General features: G+C 42.1%; 1 protein-coding gene across 1 annotated transcript in view; it reads left to right on the top strand.

Annotated features, from left to right (window-relative positions):
- Snd1 (staphylococcal nuclease and tudor domain containing 1) overlaps positions 1–18,905 on the top strand; it is a 401,485-nt gene that overhangs the window by 225,685 nt on the left and 156,895 nt on the right. The window contains exon 14 of the mRNA XM_040728507.1: positions 11,477–11,549. Coding sequence (XP_040584441.1) covers positions 11,477–11,549 — 73 coding nt within the window. The remainder of the gene's footprint in view (positions 1–11,476; positions 11,550–18,905) is intronic.

Raw genomic sequence — 18,905 nt, 5'->3', positions numbered from 1 at the left:
ATTGAAGACCAGCTGGTAATGCCTGGAGTCAGATCAAAGCCTGGCTGGTACCATGCTTTCTTTGGGTCTGTACAAATGGGGAGTAACATCGATTTGTGTTCTCTCTCCTGATGCTAGCCAGTTTTTTCTTTAGAATTAGAATATTCTAAACTGTAATGTGCATGTAGACCCAGCAGTTGAGTGTCTAAAACAGGAGGAAGGGAAGTTCAAAGCCAGCCTGGTCTACATAGTAAGACCCTATCTCACAAAACAAACAAGCAAAGACAGTCCTGCTATGTAGTCTTGGAGAAGAGCATGCTGGTTCCAAATTCACACAGTTCTGCCTGTTTCTGTCTCTCAAATGCTGGGATTAAAGGCGTATACATCATGCATAGTTTACAACCTAATATTTTAGTTGTTTCTGGAATCTATTAGAATCTGTAGATTATTATAGAAACTGGGGCTTTATTCACTTAAGGTACTATTTTATCTCAGATTTTGTGATTCCAGGGACACACACACACAGCGCTTGACTGTGGGAAAACAATTATACTGAGCAATCTAGTGTCTGAGCAGATTTAAATGAGTTTAGACTCATTCTGGACATATGAAGAGAAGTTAGGGTTATCTCGAGAGAAAAGAACAAACCTCATAACCTTTTAATGTATATTCTGTTTCTTCCTGGCACACTGCAATCTTGGGAAACTGGTACTGTCCTTAGTCTCTGAGAGGCAAGCACAAACCTGCCCTTCTCTCTGCTCTGTGTGGCTCCCTCAAGAACTCGTTTTTCTGATTGAACAAACTCTTTAGAACAACAGATAACAAGTGCTCCTTCCTTGCTGAGTTCTGCATCTCCACTCTCCAAACCCCACAGGCATCAGCCTCTCACTTTTTTCAGTTTGATTGGCAGTACTTCTTGTTGTAGGCTTCTCCAACTGAAACTCTAGGAAGCTATACTAACATTTCTATCAGAGTCTGATCAAAGATTGTATGCTTGTTGATGACTGTTCCTTTGCTAAGCCAATTTCAGTGGGCATTATTATGAGGGACACAGTTCTCATCAGGTGACTCCTGATGAGTTAGGGGTCATGTTGGTCTTGCTGACATCTTCGCATTGATAGCCATCACTCAGTGAATGCATATTGCAAGTCTCCACAAGATTGAGGACCACTGGGAGAGAAATGCCCTTGTTTCATACCTGCTCAGTCAGAGCTGCTCCCCTGGTGTTCTCACTCAGAAGGAAGTTTTCTGTAAACTTTCAAGAAGTAGGAAACAATCAGGCCTCTAAAAACAAAAGCGAAAAATGGTGAAATCCCCCATGCTATATCTTCAGTTGTTCCATCATTCGCTTGCTGGTTTTATAAACAGAATAGGATACACGTTTTGGGAAAGAGGGTGTAGCTCAATGGTTGAACCTATTTCTACTGTGCACAGAATCCCAGGATAAATCCTCAGCACCACAAAACCAAGACAAAATAGAGCCAGCAAGATGGCTCAGAGGACTAAAAACTATGACTGAGGAAGCCTGAAGACCTGGATTGAATACCTGCAACCCAAATATTGAAAGTCTGTGATGGAGACATCTGCAACCCTAGTACTCCTGCAGCTATGCCACATGGAAACAGAAACAGGAAATACCCTGCCTGAACGGAGTGAAAGGGAAGTTCCCAAGAACTGTCCTCTGCTCCCTCTCTATGCACGTTGATAGATAGACAGATAGGTGCATAGCTAGGCAGGCAGATAGATAGCAATGTAAACATCATGACCTAGTAAATGAAAGAAGTCAGTGTGCTTATATGACATATTTCCAATTTGTTAAAGACTATCTTGAGCTGAAAAAGCAGCAGATTTCATCACTGTACACCCATAGGAAAATTAGTGTGAAAATCGTGTGTTCCCTACAAATATTAGTGTATTTTGAAATGTGTCCTATCACAAAGTATAAATGGCATGAGTTAATCCAAACTCCAAGAAAGCAGATCTTGCTGTCAGGAAGAGTTGTTCAGCTCTGTTTTATCTTGCTTGTTTTGCATTCATTTTTCCTTTTTGGTCTCATTTTTTTCTTTGAGTATACCCTGCTTCACAGGCATTGAGAATAATAGAGATGAACAGAACAGAGAACAGACACAACCCTTTACAAAGCGTGTAATCTCTGAAGGATGGGCATTACATAATTGGAGTGCTAGCTCTAGACATTGCTATTTTCCTATTTCCTTTCCATTCTTACCTGTTTTCTTAGCCCTTCCGTTTTCATCCAGTTTATCATTAACACTGCTTGTCTTACATCCTTCTCTGTCCCACCTCTCACTTCTATTAAATTTTCACATGAGAATGTGTCCTTGAAATTCATCTTCTCTGTTCAGCGTGTGTTCTTACCTTCTCAATAGTTTAATGGTACAGCTTTAAATAAACCAAGATCTCTCACTTTGAATCTAATGCCCTCAACAAGTGAAAATTCTCTTTAAATAAAATTGGAACTAATGAACAGTGTTGAAAGCATCTTTTACCTGAAGCTTTTCTCTTCCCTGATCATTCACAAGTCCCTGTAACACCAGCATACTTCTGGCTTTTCGCTTGAGCATCCTGAAAAGCAGAAACAGAGGATTACTTGTCTGGTCTCTTCCGCCAGCTGTATTACTTCATACCAGAGCAGGTTGGAAACCAGCACCTAGAAAGGAGAGTGGCCTTTCTCTGAAGCAACTTCCTGGCTTCCTTCCTTTTTTACTCTGAGGTGCACCCCCACCCCCTATTTTTGGATTGCAGTTTGGTGTTACAGTCATGAGGTTGCTAATTGGCTTCAGCACATGGTGGGGATTCGGGGAGGGGGCTCACTCTTGGGGAGAAGGGTAGATCAGCTATTGCAAGTGGATGTGCTAACAGGAAAATGCATTAAAAAGCTGGTGTGGGGAAGTGATTTGGAGACACAGCTGAATGTGGGGAAATTTAGCTTTTTCCCTTTCTTCAGAAAAGATGATGCACTCAACATCCAAATAGCAGTAATCAATCTGCATTTAAGGCAGCACAAATGGCCACTTCTGGAGAGCTGTATAATGCCTCCATTTCCAATGAGTTTTCTCCTTCAGGATATTAAGAGGATCTGTTCACTCCCTTCATCCTCGTCTCTTCCTTTCCCCTCCCCTGGTTCTGACGTGAGCTCTGAGAGCTCCCTGGTGACTGAGGGACAGGGGGCTAAGTTGGAGCCCCTTAGCTTTGTTTGCTCCCCTGGGTGCCAGGTTTGTGGAGAGTTCTGCCAGTCATGGTCAGATGCTAAGCTGCTAATGAGCACGTCTTACATAATATTTCCTGCAGTCATTAGTCTGCTGATTGTATTCCTTCGGAGGACATTGTTCCAGACTCGCCTTTCTGGACCATCTGATCGCAGTCGCCATTCTTCCAGCACATGCAGCTGGTCTCTTCAGAGCAGCTTGTCCATTGTTTGCCTTCGTCTTGTCCCATTAGCTGAGTTCTTGATCTTTCCAGAGAACATTGACACATTTGAAGATCATCATATGGTGAATACAATTTTAATCTGAAATAAACTGTAACGTTGAAGTGATAACTGATTGAGGAACACAGCTGTAAACAATTCCTGACCACTGTAAAGCAAATCCCATTATGTGACCTTTTATGGCAGATTTTATCTCCATTACTTTAGCAATTGTAACCATGGTTATAAGCAAAGAGAACAAGACATGGAGCTTAAATTTCTCTGCATACCTTAGTTCTTTTCTTCTTCTGGACTCTGGTCTCCTTAGTGTGCAGCTTCTGGCTCCTTAGCCCTGTTGCTTCTGAGTAGCCTCCACCAGCTGTTGACTAATGTAAAATAATCTGGGTACCATGATGCTTGCTTGATTCAGCTCCTCTGCAATGCTAGGTGGCAAGTGGTTCTGGAACCTGAGAGTGTATTAGGTCTATCACTAACCTACTTGGTTATAATCCCTGAAAATCTCTTAGAAGGCTGATAATTTGGGTAATTAAACACTGATCCATCAATGCATCGTATTTTATAGCTGCTTGTGAATCCACTTCATAGCTCTATTTCATTCGCCTGCTTCTTTGCAACTCAATTTCTAGTAACCTCCCTCATGCATTTCTATTTTATCTTAAGCTGCCTCTGTTCCCACTCCTGCTTTGGACCCAGAAATTGAGAAGGATTACTTCCCATTCCTCCTGCTTTTGCATCAGGTTCGGAGAGCTGAACCTCCAGAGGATGCCAACAGAGTCAAGTCAGCATAACTTACATTGGAAAAGCATTTTCTAAAACTTGTGCTAAAGATGTGTTGCTTTTCACTCAAGTCAAAAGGCACATTACATTTTTCTATGCCCGGGCTAGTGTGATGGCTCAATGGGTAAGATGCTTGCTGGACCTACATGGTGGAAGAGGGAATAGAACTAACTTTTAATCCCTCTGCATAATAAATAAATAGATGTAATTTTTTAAAAGGTATAGATGTAATTTTTTAAAAAACTTCTGTGCCTTGTTAAGCAACATACTTTATCAAGTTTATTGTGATGAATGCAAGAATTCACAATATATAGATGATTTAGATGAATAAGTAAGTAGCTGCAAAAGCAAAGATATGTTTGAAGAATGAGCTGCGTGTAAGAATCACTTGAATCTAAGTGCATTCACCATAGTGTCCATAGAAGCCAGTGTGTTGTGTGTGAGGAAGGAGGAACAAAAGATTCATTCCTTCTTCCTCACTCTGTGCAGTGCTTCCCTGCCGCTGTATTTATCTTAGGAAATAATTCACCAACTGCCAGCAAGTTTATTTAAAAGTTGTTCCTTGTGGTATTATTTATAATAATGCAAGTATTCTATTCATGGAACTATCTAGCAATAGAGCATTGATTAAATTATGAACCATGGATCCATGAGATGAATTTACTGTAGAATCAATGACATAGGGAAGTGTTCATTTAGCCATTTGTTATGGAAAAATATTTGAGCCCACAAAACTTTTATCCACTGTGTTATCATTTTTTTAAGTATAAATTGAAAATTATGTGTATATTAGCACTCAGAAAACACTAGAATTATGGTTCATTGTTTCCTAATTTTTTCTGATGGACTTTGTAATCAGAACAGCAGAAAGTGTAAAGCAGTGTCACTAAGGCAATTTTAAGTAATCTGCTTTCTGAGCCTTTTTGATTTCTGATGACCATTTATTTCTACCTGGCACTAATTCTCCTTTGATCCTCATCTGGGACCAGTAGCATTTGCTTATGTTCAGCAGCTGTACACCCCTCCCCCTGCCATGAGCTCATAATCCCTCCTCTCCCGCTTTCCTCTCTCTGCAGACCTGTTGTCATGCCTCACACAATGGCATGCACCTTCATTTCTCTCTTATATTAGTTTCAGATGAGAGGATGACCTGGCGTTCTTTGTTATTTGCTTCACTGCCTCATAATATCTCCTGACTCATTAGTCCGCCCACCTCCCTAGACCACAGGACTCAATTTCCTCATTTCCAGTCTGTGTGCTCTCCATCTTTTCTGTCTTGCTTATCAGTAGCGCTCGTTTTTTGTTGAAAATGCAGCTGCATAATCTTAGTGCACCACCCCCGCCATATACACACCTGCTCTTCTGCACCTGTGTCTGTTCTGTACCTCATTTCTGAATCACAGACTCTGTTGCTTCCTCAGCTGCCCAGGAACCAGTATAAAGGCCAAAGGGATTGCTTCTTGCGACCATGTTTGCAGAGTCTCTGTGTTTGGTTCTTGTGGAAGCACTGTATTCATCAGTGTGGCTCCTAACGGTGAGAGGGCTTGGAGGGTTAGGCTTTTTGTTCTCTTGGTTCCGATTTGTAACCTTTCTGTTGAGATTATTTTTGCTTCTTCCAAGTCATTTATCATCACAATCAGGTTGTTCTGTCTATTGTTGACTGTGGGCTGAGCTCTGCACCCCCTCACTGCTGTGCAGACTCTGCCCATCCTGCGCCCTGGGATATGAGGGGGAGATGGGGTTCTTTGTGGTCTGCCCTAGAGCTTGGATCATGATACTGCATCCAGGGGAGCCAGCAGCCTCAAATAGTTGCCTTTCAGTAACTTTGGCACTGTCCACATCTGTAATATGAAATATTTTCAACATTGTACAAAGGCATTTATTACTGTGCTGTGGTGCTGCCTGCCTTTTATCTCAGCACTTGGGAGGCAGAAGCAAGTGGATCTCTTAAGTTCAAGGCCAGCCTGATCTATAGAGCCAAGGTTCAGTGCAGCAAGGGTTATACAGAGAAACAAACAAAGGGGAAAAAAGCATTTATTTACTCAGCATTACGAGGCGCACTTAACTGAACTAGATGCCTTTTGTTTCTGTGATAATGAAAGCACAGATCCGTGTTAAGTGTTATAACAAATATTAAGGACATTATCCTAACTAGCCCTCAAAGGACTGCAGTTTAGCTGTAGGAAGGAAGACTAGACAAGAAGCAGAAGAGATTTATTTGTTGCCAGTTACAGCTCCATACTAAACTCACACACACATACACACCCCACATACACACACTGTGTTTGCGTATATAATTTCACTACGGTCTCAGAGAAGTTCATAGAAACTCCCTGACCTCCAAACCCAGCTTTAGCTTTAGAATTATTAACGTAACAGCTTTTTTTTAAATACAGATTTTTTTTTTTTTTGTTATTTGTAGCAATGTTTCATGTAGCCTAAGCTGGCCTCAAATTTACTGCATAGCCAAGAACGGCTTTGAACTCCTAAATCTCCAGCTGCCTTCTCCAAATGCTAGGATTATAGGCATGAGACATCTTGCTTAGCTGTGACATCTGTTTGTGAGACTGTGGCTGCAGATAAAGGACAACTCTTATTTTTTTATTGACTTTTTAAATGCCTGTTTATATGTTTGTATGCATGCATGGGTTGCCCTCAGAGGTCTGAAGAGGGTGTTGGATCCCCAGGAGCTACTGTAGAGATTGCTTTGACTTGAGGGCTGGGATCTGAAGTCTGATCTTCTTCTTCAAGAGCAATGAATGGTTTTAACCACTGAGCTGTCTCCTTAGCTCCACAGTTTTTGAGTGCTCTGTTCATTTTATAGTGAAGAACCTGAAAGAGCAGACGAGGGGAAGAGAAAAGCAATAAGAGAAGAGGGACTTGATTGGGTTAAAGGCCATGGTTTGGAAATCATAGGAACATGTAATTGGGACCACATGGTAGGTGCCTATGAAAGTAAACTATGAGAGTAAAAATTCCTCTTTAGGTGTAAGGGTACATTAGCTTAGGGTAACACACTTACTGGCACGCATGAGGTCCTGGATTTGGTTGTCACTGGCATCATCACAACTACAGTTTCCTCTTTGCCTTTGGGATCTAAGCAAAGGAGTGAAATGATGAAATAGAAGTCATGATGGTAGTAAGCAGTATGGAATTCAAGTTAGTGTTCAGCATCAAGAACGATCTATGAATTTATTTTAAATAACAGCAAACTTTGTTCCTGTGCATTGAAGTTGAGTGAGATTCTGTTTCTGGGATGCCCAGGCACTATGGATGATGTTGCTGCCACAGCTCCCATCTGTTTTTGCAAAGTGCTTGACTTTACTTTGGAGGACCATAGCTCTAATGTGGGTGGAGTCTTAAACAAAGACTACTCCAGTGACCTGGATGGAGATTATCTTCTATGCTGTAGCACCATCTTCCTAGGCCAGGGAGAAACCTAGAAAGTGTTTCCTTCCCTCTTCTGTCCCATCACTCCTTTTCTTCCTGGCCAGTGGCTGCTTTTGTCCATTCTTGACACTGCTGGCTTTTCTGGCTTTGAGGTGCTGCATCTCAGAGAATGAAGTCTCTGAGAGGAACAGGCTGTGTGCCCCACTGCTTCCTTTCTCCTGACTGCTCTCAATCCCAGCCTTCCTTTGTGAGGCTGTACCTATTAAGCAGAGGCAGAGAGAGAGGTTGAAAAGTCAAGAGTTTCATTCATTGACTAATGAAAGGGGATAGAGAGCTGTTCTGTGGTCTGCCGGGCAAGGTCATGTGGGGATGGTGTCATTGTGCCTTTTACTCACCTACCGGTATTCCAGAGTTCTGCCCCAGAAGGAGGTGTGTATGACATAGCCAGGGAGAGCAACACTGAGAAGTAACACCTGGCTTTCAGCAGAACCCAGCCCTTCTTGACTTCACATATACAGTGTGCTATAGTTGGTCCTGGTGTGTGACCTTATAGACCTCATATAAGGGTATTTACTACTTTGCAAAGAATATAGGTTTGACCCTAACCCATACTAATGACCCCTGATTGTTATTCTAAGACTGTCACCTCTGTAGCATCTGCCCTATGATAGGCAAAGGGAATTTTCTAGAGATGGCTCATGTGTCATTTTGCAGCAGTTACTGAACAAGAACCAAAGTGACTTTGCTCAGAAAAGGAAACTCAGAATGAGTCCGTGTATTCATTTCTTAAACACTTTCTAGTTTTGTGGCTTGAGTCCCATGTGCTTTCTGGGTGGTAATACCTGAATAGTCAGCTACTCACTGTGAATTGCCTGTTTCCTTCTCATTGTTAGGAGCAGTTTCAGGGCTGTTAGGGTTTTTTAAGTGTGCATGTTATGGTTTGCGTTTGTTTGTGAGTGGAGTCTTGTCATGCTGGCCCAGTTGGTCTTGAGCTCCTGAGCTAAGCCTCCCTGGTAGCCAGGAGTACCAGCATCACAGATTGAGCAGGAATCTGAGAATATTGGATATTCTACACCAAATTTTTTTTGATTGATGCATATTATGTAAGTATAAATAAGTATCCATATGAGTAATAATTTGAACTTTTAGGAACTAGCTCTGCTGTCAACTTTGGAAAAAAGTATTCCAGTGTATTGTTTTACTTGGAACCATACAGAAATTGACAACCATGTTGGTCTGGAAACATTAAGCTTGAGTTTCTTATTCTGTTAGTTGCAAATCTTAAGAACTAGGAGCAGTCTGTCCTTGATGGTCAGCCCTAGTCAATGGCCTTCAACAGGCTCCTGAAGGGTAGGAGACCAGTTGTGATGGCAAGTACCCTTGCCATTTGCAGTTGATTCCAGCTCGAGTAACCTGGGCATGCAAGGAAATTTTGAAATGCTTTCTTTTGAGTTGCATGTCAGATGAGACTTGTGTATGTGTGCATGGTCTTTTCTCCTGCTAGTTATGTAGTTATACTTAGTGTACCCTAACCCTAACACACGGGCGGGGGACGGGGGTATGAAGAAGCAGGTATTGTGATGGTTCTGCTGGTAAAGTTGCTTTCCACCAAACCTGATAGATTTTTTTCTAGGTCTGTAGCAACAGGTTTGGTTTTTCTGTTTATGAAAAGATATAAATGAAAGAAAGAAGTATTAAGAGAAATCCTGCAGAGTTCCAATTTCCCACCATTATAATATGGAAGAACTTGGATGTTCACTCTTAGGTTCTTAGTCTCTTAAATGAAAATGTTAAGAACACACACAAACAGAAGTACAAGAAGAATTTAGTAGGGGTTAAAAGTAGGAAAACTATAATTCTTCAGCTGCCCAGCAGAGGCTCATAGAAAAGATTAAGAGGCAGCCCAATGGCAGAGATTGGAGCTTTGCAAAAAAGAATAAGAAAGCCCAAAGCACGGGGAGTTTCAAGGCATACATAGGTTCTGGTCAGCATCCAAATGCAAAAGAAAGAAGAAAAGAAATACTTAAGTTCTTCTGAGTCAGCTGTCCCTCGGCAGCTCCTAGGGACCGCACTAGGAGATGGGAATACTAGAAAGAAACAAGTACTTTATGGTGAACCTGCCTTTCTGGGGGTGGTCCACTACCCCAAGTCTCGTGGGAGGAAACAGGGCATGTCTCCTAGAGGTAAATCCTATTCCTTGCTGTAACATGATGACCTACTTGGGTTCTATCCCTTGGACCTACATGGTGGGAGGAAAAAAACCTACTCCCCTAGTTGCCCCTTAACCTCTGAAGGTGTACATGCTCACACAAACATGTTACATACATAAGCATAATTTTTTAAAATAGGTATCTGTTCACTCCAAATAGGGAAGATACCTACAAATCATAGAAAGAATGCTGTGTAAGTCCATCTTGGTGAACCCAAGAGCTTATTGAAGTTATTTACAGGAGCCATATAAAAACAGCTGTAGCACCATTAATTCCCCCAATGCAAACTTATAGGTGCTTTACCACTCATTTGCACTAAGCTTATACCACTCACGGGCACTGTACCACCCACAGACACTGTACCACCCAACCTACAGGAAGCTATACCACTTAAGAGTCTCCCTCAGACACTTTTCCCTGGTGGAAACAGCCACCAGTGCAAAAAAAAGGAAAGCTTCGGTCTTTCAGTAGCATGAGTGACAGATTACTTGGAATGGCAGAGAAGCTTACTGAAGTGTCAAAGCACCGGCTGCAGGTAAGATATGTGGCCATTCTAGTGGCGCTGAGCAGTGCCTTCATGATTTGGTTTGTTGAGATTAGGTTAAAGAGTTTTGTGACCTTGAGAATAACTTCTTTAGAGAGGTGTGCCACCCCTTAAGTGCATATCCTAGGAGGAAGGTCCTGCTCTGTCAACTTTCTCCATGCTGCCTACAAAGGTTAGAGTAGGGACCCCTGAACCTTTACTGTGCTGAGGTCTGAAGATAACACTACCCACATGGGCCTTCTCTAGTAGTAGAAGGCTTAATGACTAAACCAACCAGCTCTACACTGTGGTTTTTCCTGTTCCATCAGTAATCAGGCCCGATTATGCTGGATTGTTAAGATATGGGAAGTTGGGACAGGCATAGTTGGCGCACGCCTTTAAACCCAGCACTCGGGAGGCAGAGGCAGGCGGATCTCTGTGAGTTCAAGGCCAGGCTGGACCAACAACCTCCAAAACAATACAGAGAAACCTTGTCTCGAAAAACCAAAAAAAAAAAAAAAAAAAAAAAAAATGTGGGAGGTTGGTAGCAACCAGCCCATGGCCAGATACTTGAATTCCAGTGTTCCCTGTGAATTTCCACCCCACAACTAATCAGAATGAAGCTTAATATCAGTTATATAGTACTCACTGGCTTTTCCCCAGTCTTAAATGGATTTTCTGTACAATATTGCTTCAGTCAAGGCAACTTATCTTTTTACCTGGGAGGAACTTATTTCCATTAGAATTGGAACACTAGCTACATATTTTGCATTTAAACTGTTTCGTGTGATTAAGCACTGAAACATTATTACTTGTGCCTCTTAGGAGTGTGCACTTCCAACTGATTCTTGCTTTGTGCCCAGACAATGCCTTTAATTTGGAAACAGGGAGCTCTCTGATTACTAGGCACAGTTAGCCGAAACTGGCAGCCAAGTACTGGTAGCTGGGCTGGTGAGAAGAGCGGCCTCCACTGCCCAGTCAGTGGCGACTCCTCACAGGCTGGCTGCTCTGCAGCGTACACTGTGGTTTGTGTAGTGCAGTAGCACACCCATGTCAACAGTCCCCCCCCCCTTCCGCCCCCCAGACTCCTTCCTGGCATGGTTTCTATCTTAATGGTTTTTTTTTTTTTTTTCTCTTCTGCCCTTACAGAGCTATTAAGAATGGCAAAGGATTGCACAGCAAAAAGGAAGTGCCCATCCACCGAGTTGCTGACATTTCTGGGGTGAGTTGTGCCCTTGAATCCGGCTGTGGGCTCAGAGCCTCCAAGAGTCTGAGTGCTTCTTTCTCACAAGGGCTTCGCTCTCTAGCTCTGAGCTTTTTAGGCCCCAAATGTGAAGTTCCCTCGGTATTTTTAAGGCATGTGTAGTGCTCTGGTTTACAAGATGGAAAGGATCATTTAAAACCTCTGTTCCATTTCTTCATCTGAGCTGTCTCTGTGTTCCTTCTCTGTTTTTTACTATTATGCGTTTAAAAGATACTTTATACTTCCCTAATGTAGTGAAGTAAAATTAGCTCTTGGAGTTTTTTTTTTAAATCTATTTTATTCTGTAAATGAAAAGTCTTTATGGTAAAAGGTCAAGTGTAGGTTATGAGAGAAATTCTAAGAATTACTTGTGACTTACTTAAATGAGTTCTTCCTCACAGCTTCATGTCAGCTGAACAGAATGGAGGACTTTGTGACTGTGCTCAGAGATAATAAAGACAATATATAGACGAATGAGTGATGAATGCTTCTGAACCCCCAATAGACTATGCCCCAGCAATGTTTTGCAGTGAAGACTTACCCATGCCCATTTAAGATATTTTCTGACTAAGCAGTGGCCTGCTTGTTGAGAGGATTTCTCCCACAGAAACTTAGTGGGTACCTGCTATGTGTGGGAACTGCTGTAGGTAGGCACTGTGAATTCAACAATGGGGGGGGGTGGGGAGAGAGACACTACATTTAAGTGGGAAAGAGAAAAACTGTAATGCCATCTTCTATGAAGAGATGTGGTAACAGAGAAGAAGTGCTTGGGGGAATCGTTGCGGGGGGGTGGGGGGTAATGAGAGTGTCGATTTCTCTTTGGTGACCAGAGAAGGCACCCAGGATGCACAATGTTCTTTTCAACTCCTGTGCTCACTAATGGCTAAGCAGCGTGTGCCATAGGTAAAGAGGACCACATTGTACCAGGAGCTGAAGGAGAAAGAATTAGTGAATCAGAGCAAAGAATGTGCCTTGGACCTCAGGAAGACCAGACCAGTATAAGCAAACTCTTCTAGAGCTCAGCCTAGTCCCACAGGGAAGAACTTGAGTGTAGTATCTTCTCATTATGCTGTGTTCACATGCCTTGCCTGACCACAGACTTACTCTTGTTCATATTGATAGCTTATTGTAAATGTGTCTGGCCAAATCTCCTTTGTGGGAGTGTCTTCATACCTATTTTGAAGCTATGGGACTCAAGTGAACTTTCTTCCCCCAACATGGCCAGTTAGCTCAGGTGGAAGATTAAACCGGGTTGTCTACGTCATGTGAGCTAGGAGTAGTCTCTTTCTTGTAGGTAGGTGATAACACATTTTTGGTTTTGTGTGTGTAGCGTGTGTGTGTGCATGCTCATGCATGCATGCATGCATGTGTATATGTGTATGCCTTAAAATCCTGAGAGGTCAAGAAACTTCCTGCTAATGGCCTTCCAGCCATTAGCTAGTGTCTGGGTGCATCTGCTAAGGCTTCTTGTTGCCAGGGGTGATGCATCTAGTACTCTGCTCGTCAGCCTGTTTTCTCTGGGGCTTAGCCTGTAAGTTATTCTTGTATATATGTTATTAATTTCTATAGGTATGTGCTGTGTTATTTTCCTTAATGCTGTTCTTTAGATGAAGAGGTAGGTATCATAAGGCAATTTGGAGAATGTTCAGCTGCAGGGAAAACCATGTTATAAATACTAGTTTTGTAAAACATAATAGAAGTTCCTCTACATGAGAGCCATCTGCCTATGGAAATGTTTATGCAAAACTCACCCTCCAGGACTTTTCCAGAGCTGAATTAAACCTTGAGGAACTATGTCACTTAAAGCTAAAAACGTACTTTAAACAAATTAGTAAACCACACTAGTATGAGCTGCATCTCCCCCCAAATAAACAAAACAACAGCTTGAGGATAGTTGCTTTCGGGAGGCCGAGTTTACATTCTGGCTCCAGACTTACACTGGCAGTGAAGTCCTAAGAAAGTTAGTGGGGTGGAGGTGTGCTGCCTTGGTGTTCCTCCTAGGCTCTGAGGACAGCATCAGAAAATCCTCAATGCTGACTTTGCCCCTCTCTTACATGCTGCCTCTGATCCTGGTGCTTTCTGATGCTTCTTGGCCCTTTAGTTGTGATTGTTGCTATCAGTGGTGCTTGTGCAAGTGTGCCTTCATTTTTATTATCATTATTAACATTATTATTCCCAACCCTCAGACTCGCCCTTAAACTGTGGCTCGTTTTTATACCTATTTTTATTCTTTTCTGTCTATATTTTGAAAAATTGGTTTGCTCTTAAGTTATTTAAAAATAAATGCCAGTTAAATGTCCCTTAGTGACCACATAAATAAAAGAAGAAAGCTTGAGCAGGTGGAAGACTGGAAGTGAAAAGCTATTCAATTTAAATAGATGTCAGATGTGACCTTGTCTGCCTGAATCACAGATTATTCAGCTAAGACTGCAATTTTCTGTGCCCTGTGTAATAGAGGTTTGTCTTTTCCCCTTTCTCACCTCCCTATCCCTCCATCACTGTGTTAAGTATGAGTATGGGTTGGGTGCCCTTGTGCCATTTAAGTGAGATGTATGGCTTTTCTGCTCCCTAGAGCATGCAGGCAATTTTGCTGTCCAAGGGACAGGTAGTCATGTAGGGTCATGGGCAAGCAGTGTGCTGCTGATGGGAAATGACCCCTGTAGTAATGACTGTGTAATATACACTTATTTAATAGCTTCACAAAAGTTTCTTAATTGTTTATATATTTTCAGCGGTGTCCCCCACTGCCCGAGATTGACTCTCCCTTTTAGTTTCAGGTCATGATAAATGGAAGATTTTGTTGAGCTGACAGTATATGCACTATGCTGCCAAAATAATTTACTGCGAACTGTTATTTATGCATAATGCTTTTCCCTCATTCTCCTCCCAACACCATGCACATCCCGGGAGAAAAAAAGATAGGACTAAGTGTGCACTTTGTCTTCTGCAGAAGATGTCCGGTCAAGATTGTGAGGCAAATGGTTAACTTCATCTCACTTTAGAAGTCAAGTTTATGCCCATTCTTTGTATCTCTCCTCTTGGATTTTTAATTTCTCAAGGCCAGTGGTTAGGATGTGTTAAAATACTTTAATATGGAGAGTTAGCTAAAGCAGTATCTTCTTGACTGACTGTGGTGAGAAGAAAGGAAGCTAGTCACAAGAGTGAGAAATTAGTGGACTCTTAGGAAATGAGGCACAAGTCTGGGATAGTCCAATGGCAGGTGCTGTTTAACAGTACATTGAGTTTTTGTAAGATAAGCAGATATAATACCAACTGGATAGGCCTCTGTCCTCACTTTGGGAAAAGTTGGTCCATCTGCATCTTTAGGACTTACTTTCAGAGTGACTTCTAAGGAAGAGTACTCACTGCCAGGCCTGTAACTTAGGCCCTAAAGAAATGATTTGGTGAGCTGGCAGAGGCTTGAGGATCACCCAGTGAGTGCAGCCAGCCTGCTCTATATAGTGAGGTCCAGGCCAGGCAGGACCACATAGTAAGACACTGTCTCATAAATAAGAAGCTGCAAGCTTCTGTATTTTCCCATTTTTTCCAGGTATAGAGAGTGGGCAATTATAACCAGCAGCTGTATACATTTCTGTAGTCTGGTTTTCTTTGAGGGCAGGATGCTCATAATGTGAATCTGGGCACAAATTTGACTGGCCTGCTTCTGCATCTCTTTTGGTTTGAAAGGCAGCTCTACGGTAACTGCTCCATTCATACATCCATACTTCCATTACCAGTTAAGTATAGTTGTTTACTGATCCTGCCTCTCCTTCCCTTGCTAGTGTAGAAAAATTGGACTTTAAGTCTGTTCGTTACCTTAGGTGTATTATTGGTTTTGCTACAGCCTGTTCTGCAATAAATATAGTCTCCTGTAGATACAGAGCGTAAAACAGGTAATAAAACGGGGCTGGTGCATGGTTAATTGTTGTTTTGATAGATGAGACAAATCAATGATGATTCCAAAGTTAGGAGCACAAGTTTCCCACTCCTTGAGGGCAGCCAGTGCTATGAGTACACATGGCTTCCTGTCCTATCTGTGCTTGAGGAGTTATAATGAGTCGGTGTGTATTTGAGAGTTCCTCCCTGTCGTCTCTGGTCTCTTTTTTCTGATGCTTGAGGAATTTCAATGATTGTGTGTTGTTGATTGGTGACCCAAAGAGAGATCAGAGTCTATGTCCATACCCTCTCCAGTCATCACTGGACTTTCTGCTCTGGCACATGAGGAGTTTTAATGATTGTGTGTTTGATCATCGGTTGATCTATTGATTAGTCAGTTGTTTGGTGATCACAAGAGGTTGGAGCCTATGCCTGGTCTGATCACTGCAAGGTGTGTGTTATATTGCTGTATGTAGCTGATAACACGTCTGTTAATTTCATGATTATTCACTCATTGAACTGCTATGCACTCTTGGATATTTGGTCAACTTGTGACTGTTTCTTGCCTAGTTTTCATGCTGGCTTTGAGTATTTTTCTCTGTGGCAGTATCTGTTGGAGACACATAGTATTTATTAGTGATAGAATTGTGTGAGTATAGTCTGGAATGGTGCAGGGCTAGCTTTTGGGGAGATGAGATTTGAGAAATCAGACTGTGGACTCATTACTCCTGAAGTGAGGTAAACCATAGAAAGGCTCCCAGAGTGAACCTGTAAGTCTTTTTTGGAAATATTCAAAAGCTGAAAGTCTTCCGTTGAAGTAGGCAAGTAGGTAGATGAAATGGGGTTTATCCGAAGGTTCTTCCTTGCTTTCCTGGTTTTCTTGAACAGCACTGCTTTTCTTCCCCTGAGATATCCCAAGTTATCTTCCTTTCTGTAAAAGACTTGGGACCTTTTCTGAATATTACCTTTCCCCCACTCACGTGGAGCTGAGTGTTGATGGGAGAGTAAGAAGTAAATATCTATTCTTTTTGGCTGAAAAGCATTAAAAAGAGAGCCAACCAGTTAGCTCAGCAAGACACTTCCTGCCAAAGCTGATGACCTGACCTTGATCCCTGGAATCCACATGGTAGGAGGAGAGAGCTGACTCCTGTCAGATGTAAACAAAATACTTTTTAATGTTGAAAGAGATGGAGAGAGAGAAGTTTCTGGGTAAGCCCAAATCAAGGAGCAAACCTTATCAGGGCTCTGTTGGGTTATGCTCACTGCAGTTCCCATAGTGTATCTTTTACCTCCTTCTGCCTCTCCCAGGATTCTAGCATTTCATTCTGCTGCCATTCTGTTCTTTATAAGCACTGACAATGATACAAATGCCCGTTCTTTGAACTGTATTTGTCACATCTCTTCCCTCCTTACTCTGCCTTAGTCTCTCAGCATGTCCTAAGTGTCTTTGGAGTCAGCTGTGGTCTAAATTACTGTACAGATGGCCCAAGGTCAAGACCTGTTCTTCTTAGTGGGTTCCCCTGACTTGGAGGAGTTGCCTGGAGTGAAGGCTATATTTGCATACTAGCCATACTGCTGGGTGCTGTATTTGCTATCCTGGGCAAATATAAGAAGATCTAGCTCACTGTCTAGTTTATATTCTCTAGGGCAAGCATGTTGTGCTCTATAAACAAGCTTGATACCTTGGTCAGAAACTATGGCAATAGCAGTGTTAGCCCCCTGTCTTTATTGTGCCTATGCTTCATTTGACAGCTCAGGTTCTTCTTAACCTAAGAGAAGATACTGCTTTCTCGACTCTCTTCTTTCTTGAAATGGTTCAACTATGGTTGCATCTAATTGGCTTGGATTCTCTCCACACAAAAGCGTGTCCCACAGCTCTGCAGCACTCAACTCTAATGGCAGGGGGATGACTAGATTAGCAGTATCTCCCCGGCTGCATAGATCCGAGGCATGTTGCTTTATTTTGCTTTTGAAACAGGAGCTCACTATGTAGTCCAGACTGGCCTTGACATCATCCTGCCTCAGCAAGACAGCTGGGATTGTATGCATGCACCGCCATGCATAGCTTTTCTAGCTTTTCTTGTTCCTTGATCATTTTTCTTTTCCTTTTGTTCCTTTTCTTCTGATTCCCTTCTAATTTTCCTTCTTTAAACTCCCCCCCCCCCATCTCTGTGGAAAGGTTGGATGTTATTAAGAAGACAGTTGTCCTCGTAGTCATGTGGAGGGCATTGTTCTATTGGTTTGTGGGAAACGTGAGGTTTGACCTGTAGAGCCACATGAAACCTTTGTTTCTTTCTTTTCTTTTTCTTTTCTTTTTTAGCCCTCATTAAGTTCCCTGGAATGGCAAGGGCATCAGAAAGCATTTATGGTTTCCATAAGAACTTTCCCAGGATTTTATTTCAGCATTGACTGCAGTCAGTGGTGGCTATGTTTAAGTACTTCTTAGAGAGTTTTAATACATTTTTTGCCTGAGTTGTATTTCTTTTGTGTTCTTTGTACAATGTAGGGCACCAAATTTAGGACATGGGCTCTGGCTTTTATTTAGTTTTGAGTATCAGGGAAATTGTTCAAGACTTTGAAATGAACAGGAAGATTACTGGGTGTACTTCCAATTGAATGCTGGATGCTGCCCTTACAAGCTCTTATGAGGTGATGTGATTCTGTGAGATTTGCTTTGTTGATTTTTTTTCTGGTCTGATTTTCACCTTTGTAGAGAGAGAGAATATGGCTTATGAAGGGCTGGTAGTGATACGTATAATTCTTTTAAGACATGTGATCCTTTAGAGAAATAGCTGAACTCTGTTCTGTGAGAGAAATTATTTCAAATTCAATGTTTTTAACTATATTTTCATAAAGTAAAAATTAGCAAATTTTCTTCAACATTCCTAGTGACCTATATATATGTCTGCTCCTCAGTCTCCTCTGAATCTATTTTCCCTCATTAGTAAATGGATTAAAATGTACCTCCACAGTGAGTCTCTTGTCTGTAAAGTATCTGATTCCTTACACCTTGCTTACACTGCCAATCTGTTCACTCAGAGATTTGGCAGGGTCAGGTCTAGATAGCAAAGACAGGGCAAAGCATTCTACTACTGGGCTAGGTCTCAGGCCTTTGGATATGTTAGACAGGATCTCATTTTGTAGCCCTTGAGACTTGAATCATGGAATCCTCCTGCCTCAGTGATGGAATATAGGCATGCCCCACAATACCTACTACTCACTGATAGACTCTTGTTGGGAGAAAAAGCCAATCACTGCAGCAGTTAGGACTGAGGGTAGGAAGTCTGGAATTTGACCACTAGGGAGTGTGTTCCAGTTCTGCTGCTCAGCACCTCTGAAGAAATGCTGGATCAAGTGACTTGCCTGGACGTGGATCGCTATTAGAGACAAGGCTCTTGTTTGTTGCCTCTTAGGAGGAAGACATTTTGATCCCTATGTAACTCAGTAACCCTGATATGT

This window comes from Mesocricetus auratus, unplaced genomic scaffold (genome assembly GCF_017639785.1).
Source record: "Mesocricetus auratus isolate SY011 unplaced genomic scaffold, BCM_Maur_2.0 Super-Scaffold_100019, whole genome shotgun sequence".
NCBI classification, from domain to species: domain Eukaryota; kingdom Metazoa; phylum Chordata; class Mammalia; order Rodentia; family Cricetidae; genus Mesocricetus; species Mesocricetus auratus.
The sequence above is the reverse complement of the archived record's forward strand: the minus strand, read 5'-3'. Positions and strand labels throughout refer to the sequence as shown.